The 27,958-nt window shown below is 41.7% G+C and overlaps 1 protein-coding gene across 1 annotated transcript in view; it reads right to left on the bottom strand.

Annotated features, from left to right (window-relative positions):
* The window catches only part of PCSK2 (proprotein convertase subtilisin/kexin type 2), a 107,988-nt gene that overhangs the window by 58,508 nt on the left and 21,522 nt on the right, over positions 1–27,958 (bottom strand). Inside the window, exon 2 of the mRNA XM_075708073.1 lies at positions 27,078–27,182. Coding sequence (XP_075564188.1) covers positions 27,078–27,182 — 105 coding nt within the window. The remainder of the gene's footprint in view (positions 1–27,077; positions 27,183–27,958) is intronic.

The following is a 27,958-nucleotide window of genomic DNA, read 5'->3' as shown; positions in this document are numbered from 1 at the left end:
CCCCTCAAGGAGGTATAACCTTCTCTGAACTAAAACCACTCTGTAGGCTCTTTTCTGAATATTTCACATAGAAAAGGCGTACAGGATGTTACCATCCACAGAGGTAACAGTCTCAGAAATTCTGAGGTCTTTCTCTCACTACAGAAACAAGGGGGTTTTCCTCGTGTTCAGTAACTCATACAATCACATCCAGAAAAGATTAGGCACTTCTGTCATGAAATGAATTGGAAGGTTTGGGTAAGGCCTTGGTAGCTTCTCACTTACATAAGCTACAAATGGCCTCATTCAACTTACCTTGTATAACCCTGCACGAAGTAAGAACTTGCCTTTCTCCTGATGAAAATGTGTCTAAAAAGCAATGATCCCAAGATCAGATAACATCCATATATTCCAGAAAAAAATCCCCAACAGAACAAACTTATCATTGGAACAGGATGATGCAAATGCAATTATTTCAGTGGAGAACTGCCCATTTAGGGCTGCAGATAGCTGACTCAGGAAAATCCTAGTCTTCTTGTCAGCTGGGTATCTGCGTTAGAAAAATGGTGTTTTTTTCAGAGCTGGGAACTTATACTTTCATATCTGGTCTAGATCAGGAGAGGGACCGCATCTGATTCTGCTATCTCAGAGAAGAGCAGGCCTCCCAGTGACATCAGTAACATAAATGCATTAAGTATCATGACGCAGGTAATATGTTTCAAAGCACATACAAGGGAGAACATCTTTGCGTGTGCAATGGTAGAATATCATTGGAAAACATTCTGATTTTTTAACAGCCATAATCTCATGTATTTGTGTCAAGTGCAGACCTGGAATCCAGCCCTCAATCCAATACACAAAGCAACCTCATGCCATCTTTTAAATACTTGTTTCCCCAACTGAAGCAGGAAAAACAGTGTTTGTAAGACTCAGGCTTCTGATAATAGCATCTCTAAATGATTTGAGCCTGTGAAGCATGATACTTATTAGAACCTAGTGAAGGAATGAGATTTTCTTACTAAAATAGCATGAATTTTACTGTCTCAAAATTAGGCTTATTTATCAGCAATAACAGCCTTTTGTTTATTTCATTCTTAATTCATTTATTCCTCCTTCGTTAGGATACAGGATTAAGTAGAGAGCAAAATTGGAGCATCTACTTTATTAGCATGTTACTAAATCACGTAAAAGTTACTAGCTGTGTTGTAATCAGAATGAAGGTCATGTATCAAAGAAGGTAGCCCAAGGATGACAAGATCTTTACAAGGAAAAAAGGCTCAAGTATTGATTTTTAATATACTTGTACTTACGCATGGCGTATAAAGCCACTTGCATGATAATAAAGCAGCAGGATACCGATGCAGAACAAATTAACAAAATAATCAATTGACTGCAATACTGCTCTGGGAGGGCCAGAAACTGCAGCACTCTAACTGTGCTCTATGCTCCTGCGAATGCCAAGATAATCAGCTCCTCGTTTGACAGAACAGGGTTAATTGTACTGGTGAGCTCCTGCAGTTAAATGACTCTGTTATATTGAGCATAAATGACAGATTTACTAAATTATACCAGCGGGTGCACAAAACTGGAACAGTACACACAACCCCCAACCTCAAGAATCAAAAACTTCAGAACAGGAGAATTCAGGCCAAATTCTAGAGGAAAAAGGCAGTCCCACTCATGACATCTAGTAGGCATGGCTTGCATGGCTTTTCAAAAAAAAAAAAAAAAACAACACAGAAGTGAGATGATGAGCCAAAGGAAGCAGTGGTTCTTTTTTCTCTAAAGCCTCAGGGTCAACACAGGTCTGCTCCTGAAGGTGAAGTGAGAAGTTGGAAACTGATAGCCTGTATTTTTGAAGAAGTCAGGCTGATGGTTGGTCTTAGGCCCTATGAATTGTACTGAAGATCAGTCTCCCATGAAGGTGGTTTGGAACAGTGTGTCCAGATGCACAAAGGCATCATCAAATAAACCACCTCCAGCTAGTGGAAAGCTGTCCCGACTGTTGCTGTCATTAATTTCTGATATCCAAAGAAACACGATGGCAACAAAAGATGAAGGCAGAAAAGTTCAAGTGAGCCAGAGTGAAATGCACACCTAACTCTCTTTAAAAAGTAAAGAGAATTGATTATCAAGCACCTACAGCAACTTTTTGGGGTCTTACTCACAAATGACAACACAGTTAAATGAGTGCGTCTCTTTCACCTCTGATTTCTGCCTAAGTAAACAGAAAGACATTTAATTTTACTATCTACTCCATCCACATAACATAGAAGAGAGATGTCCATTAGGAGACTGGAGGTGCACTGATCCCATTCACAGAGTACATACTCATCACCTGTATTGTCCGACAGCTGAGCTGCTTACTGGTAAGAAGCTCTGAAGATGTCAGATAGGCACACCCATCTTAGATTCTTCTACATTTTTGTTAAAAGCCCCAAAGTAACCAAGTTTTGTGTCACTTTCCACTACAAAACTAAAAGTAAACTAAAAATAAAGCTGACTCTCCTCACTAGCAAAAAGGAAGCACAGACCTACTTGAACTGTAACTAAAGTCAGATCAACTGAACAAAACGGAATCACTTTTAGATGGCAATGGGGACAGCTCATTTCTGCTACTGAACCGATACCCTGGGGTGGTGAAGCTGCTAGACTCCATCCAGCCATGGCAATGCAGAAAATTGATGCCTTTCGTCTTGATATAACTGGATCCATCTGCTCGATTTCAAACTTCCTGAGCCTGTTTCAAGGCTTGGAAAGAATGAGCAGGGATATCAGGGGGTGTGAGTGTCATTGACCAGCCAATACTTATTAATCAAATGACAACTGCTCCTCTTGAGCGAGCTAATAACTTTCGAAGGTTCTCATGGATCTCTCCATGCATAGCAATGAGTCCCTGTTGCCACCTGTAGGTGTCTCTGGTGGATTATTCCTAACAAAGTCTCCAAGTGCCTCTTCTACCTGTATCCACTAATCCCTGGGGAGTTTTCTGTACAGGGACTCTTTCCCCAATCTATCCTGACACTCCTTGGTAGGTGCAGTTAGACCCCCTACAGCAAAGACGTAGCAGGTGTTGAAGCACAAGGCCTTTGAAACATAAAGTTTATCAACACAACCTTCCTTGCCATTTCTAAGCAAAGGACACACAAAGAAAATTGTTTTCAATTTAAGACTTCATGAAAGTAAAAATGCATCTCTTTCCATTAAAATACTTGTATCACTCTTGTTTTATGCATGTTTAAAAGCTATTTTCATAATGACAAGCATAGACAGCATGAGAATTGCTTTGATTTGTAGGGAAAGTCATATCCACTGTAAAATATGTTCATTCTTCATTGTTCTCAGCCTTCCTTCTTCTACCTTCCTGTTTCTTCTTTGTTTTGTTACTAGTTGAAACAGTGTCACTGGATATCAAGGACCTGCTTGTTCTGGACAAGTCCTAGTTTTCCCCTTTCTCTAACCAGACCTATTTGACTCCAGAAACACTACTAAGTTTATATAGACCATCAGCAGATACTAAAGCCTCTGGACACTTATGCTGTCCCCAGACATCCCTCTTGGGGTCTTCTCAGTTTTCCTTGACTCCAGCTTGTGCTCTTTGAATGTCTTTCCCCTCTCTCTGTGTATGATATCGCAAAAATGCCACACTCCCAGTAGACTAAACCAGGGACAAAATACTGCCACCATTAAAAGCTGATTGTTACTGACTGCCTTGCACAGCAAAACCCAGCATAGTTGGGGCTGCTCACTAACTTCTCTGCAAAAATTACTGAAAATCATAACACCAGAGGTACAGTCATTTAGGAAACTACCCCAGAAGTTCAGCATCGATCAGACAATAGTAAAATATGAAGGTGAACAGCTGAACTCAAAGGTTCCACTCAGGCAATTAACCTTTCTTGACAGAAACACAATTTAAAGAACTCATGTTTCAACCGAGTTCATATTTTAAAAAAAAATATGCAAGAACTGACTTGCTTCTGCCTTATTTTGTGACCTTTCGTTTTCCTGATATTAGTTCAGTGCTTGGTAAATAAGGAGCTTTCAAAAATAAAAGAAGGGGAAAAGAAATCAATATTTTTGTCCATTTAGCAGGCCTCTCACAGTTCAGTGACATTCAGGAAGCAGTGAGTAAAGAGACAAGGAATCAATGTGTAAGAGGAGGCTGCAGATCACATTCAACCTGCTCAGCTAAGCAATCAATAGCGCTCCTCTAGCTTCTACTTTGAAATGCAAGTGAGTTGTTTAGGCTGCAATGTAAAATGAATGCTGAGTACGGATGTTCTGCAATGGAAAATGCCAATTTGGTAAACCAGAAATTTTCACAGGATCATGCCCTCTTTGACAAAGTTTTTTTGCCCTAGGATAGAATTTACTAAGAGGAAAGACTGAGACAGAGAAAAAGCCCTGGATAACTTGATATGCAGTGTACTGCCTCAAGTACAAGGAAACTGCTTCACACCTCTGCTCTCTCCTCACTTTGGAGTGAGGGATCTATATACTATCACAGGTGCTGGCTATTCTAGGAACACTGTTCTTGTTTCCAATTTTTTCACTGCTTAGACAAGCCAAAAAGAGAGCAGGAGCATTTCTGGAATCTTAAGAAGTTTCCACAGGAATGAAAAAGTGCTTCTTATTCTACATGGAGAAGCTGACATTACACTTTATTGTATATAATGACAAAAAAGGCAAAGTCATTTATATTTCAAACCACGTCTCATTGCAAGACAGCAGGACAGTCACTTCAGTTATAAAATCAAAGATCTCTGTAAGAAAGAAATTCCCCGGAGATGGGTTGTAACTGCATGCATTAGTCTGGAGAGTGGATCTGGAGAGACTGCAAACCACAGGGACACTTTATCAGCAGCTTGTGGGTAACTTTTGCACTTCACTGTCTCACCAGTTACATTAGGCCACAGAAACGATCAGCCTCTCCAAATCAATCAGAATAACCACCTCTCGGTACAGGTGTAAACAACAGCATGCCTGGTGACAGAAAAGAAAACTGGGCCCCATGCATGTAGGGCACTATCGACTGCAGATCCTCCCTTCTTAGCTGTAACATTAGTTACTACGAGTCACAGCTTTTCCTTCTCTCACATCCCTCAGCCAAGTACTGCAGTACCTTTCTTAAAACATCACGCTTGGGGGAAAAAAAGCCACCTTTTTCTTCTTCTTCTTCAACAGTAAAAATCTTTTCATGGAGTGGTTTTCATTTATTACAAAGGCCACCATCAACCTTTGAGGTGATACCCAAAGTAGGTCTAAGTTATATTTGCAGCCTCTCTGTGGTATAAAAGGGTTTTCGTTTAAATGGGAATCAGGCCCAGTTCATCTTTAAGATTGCAAACTTTTTGGCATTGAGACTAGCTTTTGGATATATCTGTGCAATGAAGAGAGGTGCTCACATGATGCTGAATCTTCTAATTTAATAATTCCCTCTTTGTCATCATTTGTTCATTTATAATTTTGGACCATTTCTTATACTCCTGGGCAGTTTTCCAGCAGAGGACTTTCCTCCCGCTCCACAATAGCTCACTGGTGCTACAAGGAGAGAGGTACTACAGAGCCCACCTTTATATAACCTCCTTTTTAAAGATTCCATTAGTACAGTTGCTGCTTCCACACACGCGATGAATATCTGATACATCCCAAGAGAACAGGAGTGCTCACAGGCTAAAGATTCCTCTAACTCTGTTGATTTTAAGTTAATTTATTTCATGAAGCAAGTCTCCAGATAAGTGAGGATTGTGAGAAAATATCACTTGGAGAAAAATCTGTTCAGTTGGGTTTGTATGGGAAGATTCAACTGACAGGTAAAATTATTCTCTTTGTCGAAGCGTACCGTTGACCCACCCTGATGCAGACGAGAGTTCTTGTAAATGTGTGAATATTTGAGCTAATGCCCAAACACATTTGTAGTCATAAAGCATCATTTGTAGCAGCTTCACCTCTATCTTCATGCATTTTAGAATCATCGAATCGTTTAGGTTGGAAAAGACCTTTAAGATCATCCAGTCCAACCATTAACCTAACATTACCAAGTCCACACTAAACCAATTAAGGGTAGACTAGACTAAACCATGTCCCCAAGTGCCACGTCTACCCATTTTTTGAACGCTTTTCTTTCTGAATATGCCCATTTGCTTTACAGACATTATGTTTAAGCGTACGGCATATATACAGACTGGAAGAGCCTTGCAACACGCCTGTGTAGGTACTCATCAACACTTAGGGAAACTAAGTCAGCAGAGGATGAGACCTCAATGTAACTCTGCAGCATGCGCCAAAAATAAACCCCCTAGTCTCCAAAGTGATTCTGCACTTAAAAGCTGGCTTCTGACCTGTGCTATAACTCGTCATACTTCCACTTCATTCTCCACAGCCTCCTTCCCACTCAAATTTCATCTAATAGCTCATCATTTGCCTTGAAACATCTGCTTGGAAAAATACAATTCACATTTTTTCTCATGGAATTACTGGCACAGAATATCCCTTTCCCACGTTAACAGTAAATATGCCATGTCACACTCATTGACGAGCTGCATGTTGCCCCATCCTTTATGTGATTTATTTTGCTTTCCATGTGTACTCCTTTTCTAAACAGCTTCTAAGTAAAAAACCAAAGCATTTTTATACAGTTGCCCCCCATGCCCAATGACAGCGTTCAGTCACAGTAACAGCGGTGGGAGCTGTTTGAGGTTCCTCTCTCATGCAGCACGGCTTAGAGTAAAAAGTTTACTTAAGCTTCCTCTGCTGTTTATGGCCCTTCTGAGCAGATGGGCCCCACTGGATCCAGTGGTGGTGAATAATTTTCATACATAAGTTTTGCCAGAATCTCAGCTGAAGACCAACTTCCCAGAATAAAAATGGTATCATGGCTATCACAGGAGGGAAAGCAGGAAAAGTAATGTCAGTGCCATTGTTCTACGTACAGTGCATGAACCAAGCAGAAAATCAATTTGATTTAAATTCATTTAAGAAAGTCTGAATTAAAGCAGTTACTTAAAACTAGCTGTGGGTCCTCAAAACCTGGAGTCATGGGGTGACAGTGAAGGAGCGGTTAGCTCCATCAGGCAGAATCCAGGCTTTCAAAAACCTGGGTTCAGAAAAGGCACAAGTGCCTTTTGACTTCTTTTTCCTGGCTGCAACCCTGTGAGTGGCCTACAGAATACAACCCTTCTCTTTTGTAACCTATTCTGCACTGTCATTGTTCAAAACAATTTTTCCTTTCCCTATTTCTTCTGTTCTGTGAGCAAATGACGCAGTTTGAATTTGGGGAGAATACCCCCTGAAAAGGCATCTCTTTCAGTTCACGTGGAAGGGAGCCCCTCTGCGCAGACAGAGAGGGCCATCACAAATGGCCACCTACTCTTCTTGCAGCATCTCCTGTGGTCTCTGTTCTGACTCAGGTCCCCACTGCACCATACAGGCAGGTTGCTAGCACTGATTACTGCCCACTGCTGTCAACACCTCCCCAGCCAGGTGATAATGACATCTGCAGAAAGCCCATTTAGCTTTAATAAAAAACAAAGCCTATTTTTACAAAGCTGCCTGCCTGGAGTGATATAGCAACAACTGCCAAAAAGTCTAAGCTTATTCTAATATTTCAAACCTGCAATACTTAAACTTCAAGGTTCGCGTGAGCGGTAGTGATATATTAGTGAGCCTTTCTTGTCCATTTTTAACGCCTTCAGAGCTCTGTTGCTATCTCAGTGGAGATGAGATATAGAATTGCAAACCACTGATCATCCTAAAGTGCTGCCTGGTGGGAATTACATGGGCTGTACAATGTCTTTTCTCAGGAAATTTCATAACTAGAAGCCAGACACAAAACAGAAGCCAATCTTATGACAGAGGGAAAACCGCAATTATGCTGCTGCTCACATTCGCATATCTGCTCACGCACCCAACAGCAGAGTGGTTGTTTATAGCACAGCTACTTCTTTATTCTATTACCATAAATACACTGGACAGAAAAGACAAGGGAGCTTGCTCCCATCCTTTTCCCAGCCCAGTAGGAAGCAACTGATGATTTGTATTGATTGGGCTGTACACCATAAAGGTTGCAACTGCACTTCTTCAGCTCCTAGATTCAGAGGTTTATGGATCCCCGTCACAAAGCACGTTAATAAAATCAGCAGAGGTTTATGTATCACTGCTGTACAGCATTGGGTTAGCAGCGTATAGCTGCCAGGGACAGGCCATCTGCCACAGAGGAAGCATCAAAACAGAACAGTTTCTACAGAACAATTTCTGTATCAAGAAGAAAGGTAGGAAAAGCTGGGAAACAAAGGATTGGTTTACAAAAAGGGAAGAAACAGTCCATGTCCTATAATTCTGTCCTTTACCCAAATCAGTTTTTAATGTGGTACTTCCAAAGGACTGACCTTGATCCTTGTCATGACACGCTGTACATCAGAATCCTTTCTTTTAATCTTCAAATGTTCTCCCTCAATTCCTGCCATGGAGCCTGCAGAGAGCGCAGTTGCAGAGCTCACTGGTGCCCAGCACTGCGGGAGAGAGCATGGCCAAGGCAGAGAGATCTACATCAGGGCACTTTTCCCACCTCATCCCAGAATCTGGCTGCCACGATGGGGCAGAAAAACACCTTTCTGCCCCGAACTTCTGAACCGCCTAGTGCCCAGCCTGAGAAGCGTGTCAAACCCACATTTCCCCAGGCAAAGTGTACAGCCCTTTTCTTGACAAGAAAGTCACCAGGACACGAGCGATTTGGCAAAGGAATCGCATCTAGCCTGCGAATGTAGGCAGGAGACCCGACACAGAGCAGTGGTGGGGTCAACAAAGTGGGGAAAAGACACCACACTGGGGCACACAGCCGTCCCCAAAGCTAAAAGAGCACACAGAGAATTAACAGGGAAGGAAAAACCCGTGAAACTGAGACAAGCATTAATACACTCAGAGTTTATCCCAGCTGAAACTCTCCTTAGCTTGTCACAGGGACAGAGCAGTACCAGGCACAGAAGTGTGGTCTGAATATTCTTTATGGGTTTTCTCAACAATCCCCTTTAGCAGAGAGGCTTTTTACATCCCTGCCCATATTCTCCAGCAGCCTGTCCTGCTGGCTGCTGGCCAAGCCTCTCTCCAAAGCCCATCTGCACAATTAAAATTATTTTCAAAAATCTTAGAAACAAAGGGGTTTCTGCCTTGATTTCAAGGGACAAGGACATGCAGTTGGTTCAGAGTTGTCACAGGCCCCTCTATTTATCCACTGCCTAGAGCAATGAAAACTGGCCCCCAAAGACTACAAAACTCATTATTCACTGAAGTTGTATGTGCACTAGCCGGGATTTTGGTACCAGAATTTTCCCCTGTCACCACTGGGACAAAGCAGAGGCTGGTTTAAATAAAGTGATAAAATGATCATCCTGCTGCAAATTATTTGAACTACTGCTGCTTTTTTTGCCCGGAATGAGGGAATACCTTTTCAGTTCAGTTATTAGCATAAAATAATTAGACTTTGGAGTATATTTTCCTCCCAGTGCACATACATCATTTGCATCAATATTAATAGGAACCTCTGTATTCACACTCATTGAAAGGAGGCTGTACCCCAAGGGACTGAGAAAAGCAAAAGCATATTTAGGGTTTAGTCTATCACCGAAGATTTCCATACACTCCTGTAAACTGCTATCCTCATTATATACTTCTTGCTCTTCCCGGTTTATTTCCATTGAGACAAATGTTTAACAGATCATGGAAGAAAATCATTTGCTCAGGTTTCACAGAGGAGGCAATTAAAAATGATGCATGCAAATTCTATGGAATTTGCTCTGGGTCCAAACTTTGAGACCCAATTCATGTTACGGTTTCCACAGAATAAAAATTTAACAGAAAAGCTTCCCTGATGAAATTACATTTCTTTGGTATGAAAAGTGGTGAATATCTGGTTAATACTAGCAGCGCCTGCTGCACGCACATCTAGGGGCTCTTCATAGTTCCAAAATACCAGCATTAACCTATGTTACAGCAAGCACTGAAGAAGTGGCTTGAGACTACCAGTACTTCACAGAGTAATGAAAGGAAGATCTGGGGAAATAAACTACTACAGCAGAACGATTGACTTCATGGCAGTCTGAACAGATGCCTAGATTGGGATATAAAGTCCCATGTGTCTTGGGTCACTGCAGTCTGAAGAAGTGTAAAACATCCAGTGCTAAATGACAGAATCATGGGCTTGGTAAGCTGTTGACAACACAGTGACATGAGAAATTATGTCTTTTGTTCTGGGCCTTTCCTTTAAGAGCAAGGTGAGCTGTACCTATGAATGACCACCACTAAAAGAAAATCACAAACAACGAAGTGCTGCCAAAGATACAGTGGAATTATGTAAGCAATGAAACTGCCAAAGTCTTGGCTCAAAATGTCATTTTATGAGACTGAGGGTAACAACAGTATTCGCAAAATGGGGAAACCTGAACAAAAAATAGAAAAAAACCCTGAGGTCCCTGAAAAGGACTGAAAATTACCATCCTCTCTACTGGGTAGGACCCCTCGCTGTTCCTCATTTCCCTTTAAGGAAGGGTCAACCCAGTTTAAGTTATTCCCTCTTGTTTTATCTCGCCACATGCCACCCTGGACTGAACTGCAAATGAGATCAGGGAAATGCTCTAGCTTAGAAACAATTTTTTAAAATGCAGTCATATTCCCTATCCCAACTATCTATCCCTGCAACAAGAAAAGTGGGAATGGTGTCAGAGGAACAAACAGTAAGGACAGAGGAGGCAGGAATACCTAAACTCAGGAACACCACCAAGAAAAACATCAGATGCAGCCACCACAGTGGAACAACAGTGCACATTTGGTATTAGCTTCTTGGCTGAGATTCAATTCTCCAGAAGTGCAAAGACCTGGGTTCGACCTCCTCTTGCCCAAGGGTAAATACAGACTCACTCCATTCATTTCAGTGAAATTACTTCAGATTTTCACTGCTGCGAACTGGAGAAACATCTCTCTTGTGTTTAACACCACCCCTGTGAAGAGAAAAACTGTTAAAAGCCTCCCTCTGGTTGAACTCAAGTTCAAACTTGCTGGGCTGAACTTGTGAGGACAAATTACTATTCTTTGCTTCAGGGCAGAATATCTGTTTCCAAAGAAGTAACCAAGTCAGAATACGCAACCCCCTGCTGAGGAAAAGACGCTGAGATGTTGGGGGGAATGAGTAAGTAGGGGTGCCCAGAAGAGGCGCGTACTATGAAGCCGGAGCAGCATGCAGAGCGTGGTGAATCAGTATGCTCGGGCTCTGCAAGCAGCAACGGCATGTGGACATGGCCCGGAGACGTCCTGGCGTAGTGCACTGCTGGTGCACCTCGTAGTGGTGGCTCACAGGTAGCTTATCTCCAGTATTTCTATCTTGGACCTTGTGGAAGGTCAGCATAAGCGCCTGTGTCCAATTCCACAGAAATACCGCAAAAATCCCAGTGTGACCCCCACCTGAGGCATGTGTTGTTCCTTCACATGCTTCTCCTCCCTCCCACTTAAGCCAGGTACCCTCTTCCTCCACAGGTGCCTACAGGTGATGAAAACTGTCCAGCGGAATTTCTCTTCCCTTTATTGTAACTCACAAAGCAGGTAACGTTTAGAGAGGAAGAAAGCACGAGCTCCTCATACCTTACACAAGCGTGTAACTGAGGTCATGGTTTGGTCAGGGATGAAGGAAGCAGATGGTTATTTTATTTGTTTTTCCTTCAGATCTGTTATGCAAACAGAGTCCTGGAAAGCTACTGTGTTGTCCAGTAAAAACTTATCTGAGGACCCTTATGGAAAACGTGGCTGAAAAGAAAAAAATCCCTTTCCTCTTGTCAACCTTCACAACAAAAAATAAAGGCAGAACTGAGAAAAGTTCTCTCCTATTCCCCCCTCATATGTCCCCTATCAATTTAACTCAGGACTTGCAAAAACCCCACATAAATCTCAAGGAAATCATTCATTGTGTCTTTCATCAAAATCACTAGTTCCTCTAGTCAACGTGGGCAGCTGCTGTTTCAAGCAGGCAAAACATACTAAAGGAGGTTTCAAATCACCTCACAAAGGGGACTAAAACTATCGTTTCATTCCACACCTCCATCTGAGGGTAATGTGCTCGGCCTGGAGCTAAGAAGATGCTTTGTCCTGGTGTTCTACTGATGCTCCTGGTAGCCGGGGCAGGAGAACCGAAAGGAGCTAAATGTCAGCTTCCTACCTGCAGAGACTCAAGAGAGCTTGGATTTCCATGAGCAAATATTATAATAAAACCTGCGCAACACCTACGCAACCCTAATTGCTAAGAAATCACTGACACATCTCGCTGACAAACCAATACCTTCCCCAGCCGATCAACACATATTTGGGGTCAGTAGCATAGCCTAAAGTAGGTTTAAAGTAGCACAAAGACACACAATTCCTCGACTTTCTGCTTCTTTCCATCTGCAAATACAAAGGCAGGGGGGTGTTGGATTTTGCCTTCTGGGAAACGCTGCACCCATATATTTCAAATGTATAAACTGCAGCATGTTCAGTCAAATAACTTGTGCATAGTTTATGCAAAAAATGAGTTGCTTATTGGACAGCAAAGAAACAGTAAATGAAAAAAATGTTACTTAGGTTACAGTCTCCTGAGCACAAAGACCTCTCAACTCAAATCTCTATTAACGCTACAGAGGTAAATGTGTTTCTCCATCTGCTGCTGCTGTTACCTAGGACGAGGAAGCACTGTCCTGGGAAAAGCTGGAATGAGCCATGGGGAAGCAAGGACAGGAGCAGAGGCAGGACCGCTAGTACTGGATTATACCCAGGGACAAATGCCTCCATACAATTCTGTTATTATTTTACGCTTAGATAGCCTCTAGCACAGCAATTTCCCCTGAGCCTCCAGATCATGCATGTGGAAACACTAAATGACAACAGTAATTACAGTTTAAGGTTACTGTCCTTTGTCTAAGTCTTTCGGGCTTCAGAGGATCTGCACTAATCTCTTGGTTTTTATTTTTTCCCCACTGTTCTCATCTCAGTTTTCTTATTGCCCAGGTGCTGTAAAGACCACAAATGGCTGTAATCCAACCTCTTTTTTGTTTTGGGGGTTTTTTTGTGTCTTGTTTTTTGCTTTTTGGTGTCGTCGTCCCCTCCTCGAACACTAGATTGGGCATCTAGAATCTACTCCTACTTTTGCTCTGCTTCATTGTATGACCTTTTGGAAAATTTAAAGCCCCCCCCTCTATTTATGTCCAGAATTTGTGAACTGGGCATAATCCATATCTGAAACATGCTTTGAAACCTGTAGTTAAAGATTATTTCATTACATACTGTAAAAGACCACAAATTATTTCAGATGGACAGACAGATCGTTTTAGTGGGAGATCTGCAAGTATTAAATCACCAAAGCAGTCCCTTTCTCGCTGTCGTCTATTTTGTAGGCAGATAGAAAGTATTTGGGAAGATTTATTTGACTTACTGGCTTACGCTGAATTATTCATTGTTTGCAAGTCAGGCAGGTAATTCACCTTGCACACAGTTCTCAAGTACAGTGCTAATAAGAAAACCATGATGAGTAGATTTTTCTGACAAACAACATTCTCAGGTAAACAGCTGTCTTTAAGGAAATACGTCCTTTCTCTATGCAAAAACATTCAGTATTCCACAGTGAATGGCAGGACACCAGTAGACGTCAGTTTGACTCATACTCCTAAAAGCAATGTCCTTTTTCATACCTTCCAATTTCAATCTGGAATTTGCATTTCTTTCATACACTCAAACTTTCTTCCAAACCTCACTGACACATGAAAGTGAAAACATTTCATAATTAAACTCCAAATTCCACTGAGACTGCATATGGCAACTCTGAAATTAAATGAAAAACATTTTTTTGCTATGGTAAGTTGCTCACTGCAGAAAAAGTTTTCTTCCTTAGAGATAATTAACCAAACTAAATAATTTATATCCTCTTTACCAGGTTTTTCTCCAACTAGCTTCCTGGAAGAAAAAAAAAAAAAAACAAAACCCAACCTATTCATCTTCTGTATGTCTCAAGTTAATTACTGGCGGATTTTTTGTTTTCAGTGAATTACAGCCTATGAGTAAAAAATGCTTCCTCCTTTGGAGGACTGCATCACTCAGCTCCCACTATCTCCTCAGAACAGGGTTTAAGAACCCATTAAGTATGCTCTGACTGATGGAAACATCAGCCTCCTTAGATCTTTGTAGAAAAAGGAGGGTGAGTTGAGGTCCCCTGGATTTGTTTGTGACAAACTCTTCAGGCACTTTTGGATAACAATGGCTTCCTAGACTAACATCCAAACAGGACTAAAAAATACTTTTGATGCAGATGTTCAGCAAATTGTCATTGTTCAGTGAATTAGCAACAGAAACAGCTAGCTTGCGCCAAGCCCCTTTGCTTCAATTTTCCAAAATGCCTGTGGACCAAAGAGCCAGTGGAGGTTTGCTAGAGTTAACTGACATCAGAGAGCAAGAGGTTTGCACAGCTGTGAGAAGCTCTAGCCCCCACAGTGGCACTGCTGCCCTTGAGTTTGTTCTTAGCCATTTAGATTCAATTAAGAGCAGCAGTGAAGTCAGCAGCGAGTTACCCATTTCTGTGAGCAGCAGAAGGCTGTAGTTCCGGCGGATAATCAGATGCTTGTTTCAGAGGTTGTCTCCCACTAGCTATTTTTCCTTGCGTGAAACGTACTTTTCGCATTGTGGAAACTGGAGTCAGACCTATGGATGTCTGGAAACAGGATGTTCATTTGGAAAGAAATAATGAAACTGAAGAAAACAGTCAAAAATGATCATGAAATAAAATCTTACAAAGGTTCCAACCAGAAACATTGAAACAAAATTAAACTCTTTTTTTTGCTAAATAAAATAATTTGGTACAATAAAATATTTTTGCCCTATTTTGGTATTTCAAATATGAAAACGTAGATTCTGTTCCTGTTAGTTTGTGATTGCGCGATCAGAAATAAAATGAGTTGAAGTCTTAAAAATATTTTTTCTCTTTAGGAAAATAATAATTTTAGTTAGCGGATTGTCTGATGGAAAAATTTTCATAAGCTTTTCTTATAAGATGCCCTGCACCAGTCAGGGAAGGACCCTTGAGATTCATGAGATATGAATATGGTTAGATCTGGAAACAAGGAAATAAAAGTTTAACATGGAGGTTTCCCTTCCTCTTTTCAGAAAATAAATAGTCCAAACAGAAATCCTCTTCCTACTGCAATCAAGGGAATTATTCCAAGAAAAGCTTGTGTTCCCAAAACAAACAAAATGGATTCAAATGAACATTTTACCAGGAGAGCATCACAGCTGAGAAAAGAAAATAAAGCAAGCACTGTTCAATTATGCCAGTATCTCCTGGCCTAAGAGAATCAGCATTTCTGTCCAAACTCTGGCAGAGATTGCTTGTTGCCCCACGGTATCAGAACAATAAAATGCATGAGGCAGGCTATTACAAGAAGAGTTCAGCTTGTTCTAAGCTGGAAAAACCAGCAGTTATAACGGTACCTATAAGGTTTATAAAAGGTGTCACACATTTTCAAGACACTCTGCAGACACTGACTGGAATGTGGCTTCTCCAAAGAACAGAGGGGCTGGGATAGCAGCTGCCAGCCGGAGAGAAAATGTCTCCAGGCACAGCAGCGCTGGCTTTGGTGGAACCACACCTAGGACGAAAGCGATCCAGTCATCCAGAAGCTCTGCAGGGGAAGGCTGGCTGAGCGCCAGGAGAATCAGTGGCCTAACACAGTAGATGGGCTCAGGATTGAGTTTATCTTATTTGCCAGATGACAAAGCCAAGTTAGATAGGAACAAACATAATCAATAACTCAGACTCCAAGACAAAACACAGGGCATCTCCTCACCCCAGTGGCTTATTTTATTTTTCAGGTTCTTGATGAGGATACAACCAATGCATCTGGACTTCCTCCAAAGAAAAGGAATAGGAGAGAGTGTGAAGAGGTGGCGAGGAAGAAGAGAACCAGCTATTAATGTTCAGCATAGCACTGCAGTGTTACATAAGCTAGAGCCCAGCAGTAATCAGCTTAGTGATACTGCTGTGAGACCAGGAGTATAAAAATAATAATAATTAGATCTGGCAACTCTTGTTCTTCTGTGAAGACTTCACATTTGCAAGGCTCATGGATCCCTTACTGTGTATTCCTCTGTATGAAAGAATAATGCTTGGAATCAATAAAGATAAAACGAATGGAGACCGACTATTTACATTTATGAAATGTTAAGTCTGTACACCTAATAGGAATGTATTTCTTTTCAGCACTCAGACAGTAGATGGCTATCAATATAAAACATAAAGCAGCATCTTCACAGAAGTGCGGCCATTCAGCTATCACTTCATACAAACAAAGTCGTAATATTGACCAGAGTCCATTTATGACAGTATGGAGCTGATATTATACAACTAATTCGGAAAAATATGTAACATGGAGATGTTACGGTATTTCTTAGTCTTTCCACAACGTTTTATTCTACCCAGTCCTGTTCTCCCCCTCAGTATGGAAGTTTACAAGGCAAAGAAGCATTATTCAACTTCACCAACCCATGACATACATATTAGCATTTTAATTACTGTTGGCTATTCTCAGCTGTTAGAGGTACCCATTTTGCTGAAAAGCCATGTTCCAATGCAGCATCAAATAATTACTACAGAAAACTATTCGGAAACAATTTAAATCTAAACTTTAATTCATTTCCATTGTATCTCCAAATACTGCAATCAACTTTCTCTGACCTTCGTAAACCCCTTTTTGTATTCATGGAACGCATCACGCATGCAAGCAATGACTTCATGGATGTATTTATAACTCCTTGTTGGCTTCTGGGCTGTTGAGTTGGTGGCAAAAAAAAAAATTGGTATTATACTACAGATATTGCATACATACTTTGAAGGTCTGGAAACACAGAATGCTTGTAGCAACAGTGTTTTGGAACAGATTGCAATAAACCAATAGACCAAAATGCTGTTCACAAAGAAAACACTCATCAAATTTTAAACAACAGTAAAGTATGTTAAATGGCATGACTGGATGCACTACATAATACATTTAATGTGTGATATAGTAACATATGCCATTATATCAATTGTTTTAGCTTGAGTCTCTTAGTAGAAAGGTAGCAGGGTTTTTTAACGTCACAGCCCTGTGATGCAAGCCCTGGCACAGCATGCTCAGATACCCTAGAGAACTACACCAAAAAATGTTCCAGTCTTATGTTGTTATTGATTTAACTGTACACGCTTAGCTGCACTGCCTTTTATTTATTGCCAATGTCGTATAGAGTAAATGGTTCTGGTCACCTAACTGTACACACAAGAAACCCAGTCACTGTTATAACAGCTGATTTTCTGAAGTCAAGAAAGAATAGAAATAAACTGTTAGAAATCTAGTCTGTTTCATTCTAAATCTACCATGTCACAGTCTAAAATACATGGGCATCATATAATATCAGGTACAATATTTTAACTAATTCTATATTCTTCCCAAACTATGTGTCAACCAATATATTTCCAATCTTTCAAAAGGGTTTAACTCAAAGGCAGTTTTCCAGTCTCCAAATTTTCTGTTAGGCTCAGAGATTTGCCAAAAGAAAATAGACTCCAAAATGTCTTGCATTGTTCCTGAGGAAGTTCTTCTAGCATACAATTTACTCATATTGAAAACAAGAAAGTATAGTTGAATACACACGCTTTCTAAACTGAAAGTGAAGTTAACCCTGAAGATGGACTTCCACATGGCTGTCTGGATTCTGTTGTAGCTCTAGTGTTGGTGACTTGGGAAGGGAGGGCACTTTTGAACCCCCACATATTTTGCCATCGTCAAGCAGAAGTGCTCCCAGGCCATGACTGACTCTTCCAAGTCAACCCCAGCTGTCCTAAACTGAGCCCTGGCAAGAGGAAGGAAAAGGGTCATCACATGGCACCAGGAGATGCTGGCATGATGACAGCCCAAAGAAGGCAAAGCCAACCAGTGGGTGCTTCCCTTCATCTCACCGACACAGGCTGCAGCTGGCTCGAGCTTCCCAAGGGAGAAAGGCGTGTTTATCACCAACACCACATCCGTGGATTCCTGGATCCAGTGAATGCCGAGATATTCACCAACCTTCAGTGACTGTTAGCTCAGCACATCAGAGCACTGCATTTCTTATTCAAATCCAAACCAAACTTGTCCCAAACCAAAGCAAACTTGTGCAGCAACTAGGTTCCATGTTAATCCAAAGTCACTGGCTCACACTGTCCGTTCTTCTCAACGCCCTACTAACAAAAACCCTAAACCATACATTCTCACCACTGCCACTGCTTGTATTATAATATTAAACAGACACCACTGAAGATTCAAGGCTGGAAATTGCACAGACAAACAACAAAGGCAAGGCCTGCTCCACAAAACAGAGACTCTATTCATCAGGCAGGAAAGAAGAGGGAGACAGGAAAAAGCAGAGGGAGACTGGGGAGCGATGCTGCAGTCAAGAGACCAGACCTCAGCAATAAAGCAGAAACTTAACTGATGCCAGTTCAGCAATTTACAGGCAGCAGAGTGGAGGCTGAATGTGGTCAGCTGTCTCAACAGGTTTTAGTAAAATTGCTGAACTTCCACCTGGTTACAAGTATTTTTGAGGAATAAAGCTCATTTTATTGCCTTACCCCAGGTATCATGTTCAGCAATATGCAAATGATAAATACGTGACTGGAAGCAACTTTAAGAGGTTATCTGAACCATCCCAGGGCCCTGGGGAGGAATCAACCGCACCCGAGTCAGTTATGATCACTGTCTAACCTTGTCTTAAAACCACTGACCATGCAGGCTCCACAGGCCCCGACGGCACCAGGACTGCAGTGCGTCAGTACTTTTATTTTTGGAAAACTCCACGTGAATCTGCACAGCATCGTCTTCACTTATCAGTCTATTACCTTGCAGTACATTCATTTGTATTTTTCTAATAGAAATAGTTTTAGCTTACCCTGTAATTTTAGTTATACACTATTTCCATAAAAGACACATGTATGTTTACATTTGATGTCATTTTGAAAGTCTGTTATTTTATTATCTGCAGCTAATGGTGCTTTTTCATATAATATAAGTATACAAGATTTCCAACATTCTTTAATGCTGATGTTGATGGATTCAGGTTTTTTTCTCCTTGTAGCTGTTTTTCTGGTTACAAATAGAAATAATAGATCAATCCAGCTTAGCTTTTACATCATGCTGGATATAACTGCATTTGCTCCAGTAGCAAATTGTTTGAAATATTTAATTTTCCATACTCAACAGTGTTGTGATATTTCATATTAGAACTGCTTTGCACATCACAAATGCAATATGCATACACAGTCCAAATACAAGCCAGCAATGCTGCACTTAACATCAGGAATTCAAGCTTGGAAACTGGAAAATTCTTCAGTGAGTATGCTTAACATACTCACTCTGCAGTGAAGGGGATTACTGTGACAACCTAAGTGACAGCTTAAGCATCTGAGGGACTCTAGGCCTCATTATTCTTTATATCAGAGAGTTCTTTTTATTCTTATTATAGAAACTGACTCCTATATAGTAATTGTGATATCTCAATTAAAGAGCAGCTAAATGTTTTACAGTTGGAGTCGCTGTTGGTCAACTATGCAAGACCTAGCTGAAGAAGGCCTTCTGTGAGCAGGTAATCTCCATCAACCCTTGCTGTGCATGTGTAGAATCTACAAGTGGCACTGGACAACAAGAAACAGGAATCCCTCGGATTCAGTTTTCAAAAAGCAATCACAGGGAATTGAGCAAGGATTATTTGCAGTGACAACAGCCAGGCTACTATACTATGTATAGTGGAGTCATGAACCAAACTTGCTACTTCACTGAATTTCCAACATCTTTCTTTTGACATTATCACAGACACAAATAATTTCATGGCCTAAAGCCTAGTTTCTCCTCTGCACTCTGGAGGCACAGCAGTGCCCCCTTCTGTCAGCAGTGCAAGAGGGGCAAAGTAGCAAGAAAACTTTTTTCCCCTCAATTATCAGACACCTAAATCTCCTCTTTGCAGCCCTGTTGATTTCTTGTTTGGAATGGCGAAGATCATACAACACATGTAGTGTATTTCCTACAATTACTTGTCTTTGTCCTACTGGCTGTATGACCTTTTCTCTCTCCATGTCTGAAGTGCAGGCTGAATTCCACCTTCCCATGAACTGACTCTAACTGCATCTGCCTTCTTTTTAATTGTGCTGTAACTTCTGCTGCTTCTTCCTTTTCATCTTCTCAGATAACCCCACTCATGAACCTGTACGTTTAAATAACCATCCACCAACATGTGCAAAGGGTCTAAATATCATAAAAGAAAATGCTTCATTTAAGTGTTAATTTCTCTCAGTAACAAGACATACACCAGATCAATTATCAGATGATCTAATGCATACAGCTGACTAGAGTTGCCTCAAGGAAATCAGGTTTTTTCTTACAATGCTTGCCAACTGGCTTCATTATGAATTAGAAATACAAAATCTTCGACAAGGGCCCTGAGCTGTATGGGAAAGCAAACCAAATCTAGTTCAAGATGATATCGACCTGAAAAAGTTGTTAATACAAGAACAGGCCTCCCTCTGGGAACTGGAAGAGACCCTTGGAATCCCTTCCTCAAATACACTGGACAAAGCATAAGACAACTTATGCCAGAAACAGATAAACCAGGGATCCATTCATGGACACTGCCTGCTTTCTGCACAATACGCTTCATTTTGTCAGGATGATTGACAACAAAAATGTCTTCAGTTCTTGTTTGGTGAACAAGCTGGCAACGCAGCTTCAACCAACACTGTGTAGGTTTGAGGGTGGCTGGGTTTTTTTCAGCACTGGAAAGAATACATTGCCTCTAATGAGTTTTCCTTGGCTGTTCAATATTTATTACACGTACTTAAGCAGAGCTTTTATTACTTAATGTTCCATTTCCTTCCAAAAGGATAACACCGATGCTCATGTAATGCTGCCCTATAGTCTCATAAAATCGATGGCAGCTCCAAACTTTTCCTGGGCATAGTCCTATCAGCATGCCAGCCCCACGATAGCATATATAAGGGCAAAATGCTAAATAGACTTCACTGGGAAGTCTGTCACCTCTACCATCTGCAGCGTGAATTTACATAAAAGAGCTGAACATATGAAGGGCTTTTTATCCTGCCATTTTCTTCTGTCTCTCTCTCTATCCTACCACACACATTCATACCTCCCTGCATGGCAGAGAACTAGATGGGGGACCTGAAGCCTCCCCCCAAGATTTGAGACAGGGTAGCAAGTCTTAGGCATTACATTCACTTTATATAATGTTTATCTCCACAGAGGCTGAAAGTTTTGCATAGATCTGGGGTCAGTGCTGTGGTGAACTGCATGGAAATTAATCCCTCTACCCACAAAGGGCGTCAACACCAGGATTACAACAGTGCAGCACTCAAGTGCTGGCCCTTTCCTGAGGGGTGGATTTTGGTATTGCTGCGCCTTTGCTTTTGGGAGAGAGCCAGCTTTCTTCTCAGAGGGAAGAAGCATCTCAGGACATCTTCCAAAGTTTGATCAGAAACTTATCAGGGATTGAAAAATCACTGCCACTGGCCAGGAAGCTGGGAAATCAAGATGTGGGGCATGGAGCAGGAGTGAAGACGTGAAATATAGCCATTTTAATAAAAATAACTGTAAGATGCTCTTATTGCTACATTCCAGAGACAGAACTGCATGTCTCCAGTACTAAAATGCTGGAGAAACAGGTTACACCTCCACAGCAATTAGAGATCTGACCAAATGTGCAAGGAAGGCTACAACGGCTCCTACCCCTTGAGTCCCCAAGATCACTGCACTCTACACTTGCTGGAAAACTGGAGAGAACTGAGGACAACTGGGTTCTCCTGAGCTCATCAGGAAGATTTTCATGTTTGCAAAGGCGATCTTTGCAAAGGGGATGTGCTGGCATCTAAGGGAATGAGGCAAAATCTCAAGCCTGCCATTAACACTGCCAGAAAGGGCACTGAAAGTTGACTCACATTACACTGCCATCGCTAAGGGCTGCTGCTTGTTAAGCAGCGGTGCTCTTCCCAAGCTGCCAGCCCTCTTTCCTGTTAAAGGTGACCATGGATGAAATATCCAGCTCTGGCAGCACTTGGCAACCCCCTGCCTGGCATCACAAGGCACTTCTGCCTTCGCAGGATGCAATGGTCTGACCACAAGCCCATCACGTTAAGGGGGCATGGGAGGGATGTGAGGCAAGGAAGGATATGGAAGATTTTGATTTATTTAATTAAAAGCTTAGATGCTCTGCATTTACAGCCCCCTTTCCTTCCCTTGTCCCATGACACAAGGAGTTTGGGAGTACTGCTAACCCTGGGCACCTAGAGACTAGGCCTTGAAGAAGCTACGCATCTGCCCTCCCCAGACTCCTGCACCGGCACAGATATCAGCCAAGTCTCCCTTCCTAATCCCTTTCTGCAAAATAACAATTGCCATCACTGCGATGTTTATTTCCAAAGAAGTCATCGCGGAAGTGCCAAACTCACTCTCAGTGGAAGATTTTCATTTCACCTTCCCCCCTCCACACATATACATTTATTCCCCCAACACCAACACAGATGCACTCGCATATAAATATCAGTAATGGGACTCAGCTCTTCTCTGTATATTAAAGCCTCTTTCTTGAGTGGGATTAATCTTGGCAGCTGTCTGACAGGAGAGACTGTGTGGGAGGAAAATGGTTTTATCTAAAACTTGAAAGAAAGCAAAATAATCTTTGAGAGAACAAACTGTTTCAACTCTTGCTCCTTCAGTGGAAGACTATTTACTAACAGAAAATACCCAACAGCAGCAAACATACAAAAGTATTGCTCTGAAAGGTAACAAAGACCATGCTTTTTTTCTTTCCTTTTACTTATGTGGCCACTTTTCAAAACATTTATTAATAATACAGCTGAGTCTCCCCACAGGAGGTCAGAATCTGAGTCAGTTTTGAAAAACAAAATGAAGTAAATCCCATGGTTTTCTTTTAGCTATGGTGGAGCAGGAAAGGTCTCCGCTTCCCATCCTGTCTCTACTGTACTTTCAGAGACAGGAAACCTAACAAAACAAGACAGTATGAAACACCTCCGTATTTCTGATTTACTTTTCCAGAGCGATCGCGTTGATGAAACATACCACTGTTCTTTATAATTAAAAACCAAGTTTGCTCTTACAGAAGCTGTATTTCCCCTTGCTCGCAGGGAAGTCGCCCTTGGAAAAGGTCACCTACCTCTAAGATCACATTATGACCTGCACTCGGGAGGCAGGACACTGATGTCAATGTGGACTCCCTGTTTCCAGCCTCTCCAGTCTACCCCTGTGCTTCTTCACATCCTCCTCAGCTCATGGGCCGGCTCCATGCCCACATCACTCAACCTTTTTTCTGACTCTGGGCTCCTGTCGAGCCTGTCCCACTTCCCCTCTCCTCACCTTCACGCTGATGGCCTACTCGGACTCCTCACTGGCTTTATGTCGCCTGTGGCCCTTGCCCCCTGCTGTCACCCTGCTGTTTCCTCCTCCCAGCTGCCTGCACCCATGGGTCACGGCAAGGACTGCCTCCCTGCCTGCAGCTCCAGGGCAAAGTACAGCAGCTACTTAAGTGAAGCTTCCCAAGGCAAACCAAGCCTAATGGTTGACCTTTTGGTCTGAGAAATTTCAGCTGAAACAATTAACAGATAAAGGCAGATGAAGATGCAATTTCGCATGGAGAATGCTGGATATCTTGCTGCTATGTCTTATCTCATTAAAAATTCCAGCTTTAACATGTAAAACATCAAAGGGATGTTTTTCCCCCCACCCCAAATCTACATGGCACCAAAGGTACATATGGTAAAATAATAAAATACAAGCGCATCTGGAAATCATGGAAATTTGCAATGGATGGAAGAGAGTTGTTTCTGAGCAAACCTCTCCTAGAAGGTTCTCCGTACTTCAGAGAATGTCATTTAAATAACTAAACAGTCTCCATTTAAAGTAGTTCAATTCGCTGTGGCATTTGCCATCCTGACAGTGAGGATCCCTGAGAGGACTGTACTGACAACAAAAGCCATGGTGCTTCATGCGTCTGCACTTTTTTCTCAAACAGTTCAATAGCACAACACACTATATGACACTATTACATATGCTTTCACCTGCTGCCAGTACTGCTTCAGGCTTCAGCAACACTAACGTATCAAATAATGTCAAATCCATTGTATCCGAGGCTGTTCCTCAGAACAACGATTCAGTTCTTGCTGGATCTCTAGGAAGGCATCTTAATAATGCTCCATTCCCACGTCCTTGACAGCGATGATGTTTATCACACAACCGCTGTATATGTTTAGCATATCACCAACTTATTTTGGTAAAAACATACAGTAAATTTTGCACAACAAATTTTTTTTGAGCATTTTAAAAGACATGCAGAGCATGAAAATGATGCAGTAACCTGTTTGCATAGTGCTCTGCCATCTATCTCCCCAGACTCTTGAAAAACCGACATGGTTCCTCAAGGGACTTACTTGATTAAAGAACATTAATTAATTGAGTGAACATCTGTGCTGTTTTTCAACTAATAATTAAAATTAGCTAGGAATTGTAATCTCCTTAAAAGTGAAAAGTCTACAGAGTAACTGCAGCCCACTTTCTCACAACATTTGGGTAGGGCTAAGCAACTACAGCAGTTACCACTATAGTTCCTGAGAGATTTGTAAGGCCCTGTGGTGGAAGTTTGCTTCCTGGCTAGCCTGACAACAGGAACATTTTATTATTGGCTTCATGCATTAGCATATTAACCATGACAGTGCTGACATTTGTTGCTAAGTAAAACTGAATGTAAGTGGTCTAGAAAGCTGCCATTAAATTTAGAAATTATTTTTGGAGTTTGAAATTAAGTACCGTCAACACAACTCATGTCTCCACTTATACACAAATATGACAGGAATTTTAATGACTTCTCCAAACTCCACATAGAAAAGAAAGAAGGGAAATAAGATTAATTACTTTAATTGCTCTCAAACTGTATTACAAAAAGCAAATGACCTATATGGTATCATAAGAGCTCAAGGACTATCCACAGGAGAGAGTAAGTAGGAGGGCTAGATGAGAAAATTTCATGTTACATGTGGAAATGAAATGTTGCTTCTGTTCTCCTTTCAATCCCCATTGTAACCCACGAGGTCAGGACACACCCAGGATCACCCTTTTCCTCACATGGGAGATATTCTTAGTTATTTAAACACAGGGCTTTATTCCCTGAAATCAAAGGAGGGAGCCAAGGAGAGCCGAGCCATTGGTATGCAGCACCAAGAAGTGGAGATTAACAGCAAAAATGAGATTTCATTGCACATGACAGAAGCCAACTAAGAGTCTAGAGACCGCAAATATCAGATGACTGCAAAAGAGAACATCTCTGAACGAGAAGGTAGATTAATTTAAGCTGTTCTTAATAGCACTGCAGACACTCAGTCTAGAGGTAGTCAATGCAAGAGCCAGTCTGGAATTAGTGCAGGAGGAGTGCTCAGCCATGTAATACTGGGGCTGCAATGAGAATTGGTGGGTTCATACAAATACCATAGATATTTGTAAAATTTTCAGAGGCTTACAGAAATACTTACTCCCAGTACAGAGCCACCTGCACAATGACTGTACTCAGTCACTAGTTTGTGACACACTCACTTAGTTGCATGCTTTTTCTGAAATGGCTTTTAACAAGATTGGGTGGTTCACGGAAATGAAAGACACTTCTCTCAGGACATTTGCTTAGTATCCACTAATTGTAGATGGTTTCTGAACGGTTTACTTTCTGATCCCTGCTTGGTAAACAAAATGAGGGAAGCCTGAGAATTTCTATTCAAGGCAGGTTGAATGGGTCTCTTCCTCATAGCGCCTCACCTGTTCCTGGTACCAGCTTTAGAGAAGGGGGCCAGGAAGGTGTACCTTAGAGCACTGGAAGACCAGCAGCAGCCCCAGGGAACCTGCCAGCACTCAGCTCTCGTCATCTCAGGATGAAGTGATGGGAGCAGGCAGTACCTGGAACCTGTGTGGTTCACTCACATGGCTCCCAGCCGCAGGAGTGACCAGCCATGTGCATCCCAGTTGGACCTGAGCCCAGAACCATTTGAAATTTCTGCAGAAGTAGGAAAATTAAGTCGGGAATTCATCAGACCTTGCTTGCTCTGGTGTCACAACAACAATTAAGATCTTATTTAACCTATTTTTCTTTTCCTCCTACTCAGTTTTTTATTTTCATAGATGTTCAATACCGTATAGTATCTGGCAATAAAATTCTGTCTGGAATAAAATTGTTCCCCCCTCTTTTTTGCTCACAGTGCAGAGAGTTTAAAGCCTACTGAAGGATTAAAACATAATCTATTTGCTGTCATGATATCACTCCTCAGGCTTATCTACTTTCTATGGGCAGTAAATACACTTTTTGTGCTACCTGGCCCCACTCCAGCCCAGTATTATACTGGTGTAAGAACTCTGAAGAAAAAAGAATTTGCTAGTGCCAGCTCACAGCCTTCTGCAAAAGGGGCCTTTCCCTCCTGTCCGAGTGGTTTATGCTTCTGAAAACCGAGCACACCATTTGCCAACTGTGAGCAAGAGCCTCTAAAAGAAATACTGAGGTTTGACAGCATACACTCTCTTAGCGTCTGCGGTGTACACCATTCCCTGAGAAAAAGTCCCAGTGCAACTGCAGAGAAAATGTCACCATTCACACCACAAGGTATTCTGGGCTGGATGACCCACGGGCTAGCAGGATGCGGGAGGTGGACACGACTGTGGGATGTACACTGGATGGCCCCTCCCCACAGTACAGAGTGCACTGAGATGTCGTGAAGACTATGGCATCACTGAGTCTTACTGGAAAGAGGATACGTCTTAGAGAATGTAAGAGCATTTGGAGTAGTGAAATAAAAATAAAAGCTGAGGCTGTTTGGGAAGCGTGTGCATACAACAGTCACCAAGCTTGAAATAAGCATGGGGAAAAAACAACGCAGCCATAGCCACAGATTTGATCATCACCCTGGTCTCATAAAAAAATAGTCTATGTCACAAAGAAAACATGATGGGTGCGTACAATGATGAAACACTTACCCTGGAATCCTTTTCCAGATGAAGCTTGTGTTGAAGACTGCGTCTTCTCCTGGCCTTGGCAATGCCATTGTGATAAAAGAAGTATCCAGTATCTAAAAAAGGGAGCTGAGGAAGAGAGAGAGAAAAAACATCATGGAGCTACTGGCTACTAAGAAGGATGACATGGAAAACTTTCACCTGTCAAGTGACTCGGGAATCTACAAGACGACTTATGAAGAGTTACGCCAAAGGGCTCAAATCACTCTTGAGAATGTCACTTCTAAGTTACTTTTGAGAAGCGTGCCCAGTGGCATTAAAGTTATTTGCTACAGGTTTACAATATGTAACTTCACTTGTATACACTTGGTACTATTTTCACCTTATGTTTAAGGTCAACAGTGCCAATATTTCTGAAGGGTTTCCCAAATCACATCAGGATTATTTCCCATTTCTTGAAAAAGCTAGGAAAAGAGAACAAAATGAACTGCAAATGATTTGAAACTACCACAAACCGTCCTTCAGCAACAAGGCGTTACGCAAGTTCTTTTCTGAGCCACTGTAACACACCCAAGCTGATGCCGTAAGCAGTAAGGCAGAAAGCAGAGTGATTTCCCCTCTCTGAAAAATATGGTATTTAGAATTTCTTCTGAACACAAGGAAATGGAACATAAGAAGAATATTAAGAAAACAGACAGCTCACAGTGTCTGGGTGGGAACAGTCTTGCACAGCTTTACTAAGACATTTAGGCAGCGAGCAAACACCTCCAGAGGGCTTTCCAGGCCCACCTAAGGCAAGTGCCAGGGAAAGAAGATGCATGTCCATTACTAAACGCATCTCTCTCCGCAGAACAGGCAGAGAGTGACTGCAAGGCTAGCAGACATTTAGCTTTGAGAAGGCTGAA

The sequence above is a fragment of the Pelecanus crispus genome, chromosome 3 (assembly GCF_030463565.1).
Source record: "Pelecanus crispus isolate bPelCri1 chromosome 3, bPelCri1.pri, whole genome shotgun sequence".
NCBI classification, from domain to species: domain Eukaryota; kingdom Metazoa; phylum Chordata; class Aves; order Pelecaniformes; family Pelecanidae; genus Pelecanus; species Pelecanus crispus.
This window is presented reverse-complemented; position numbering and strand designations above follow the sequence as displayed.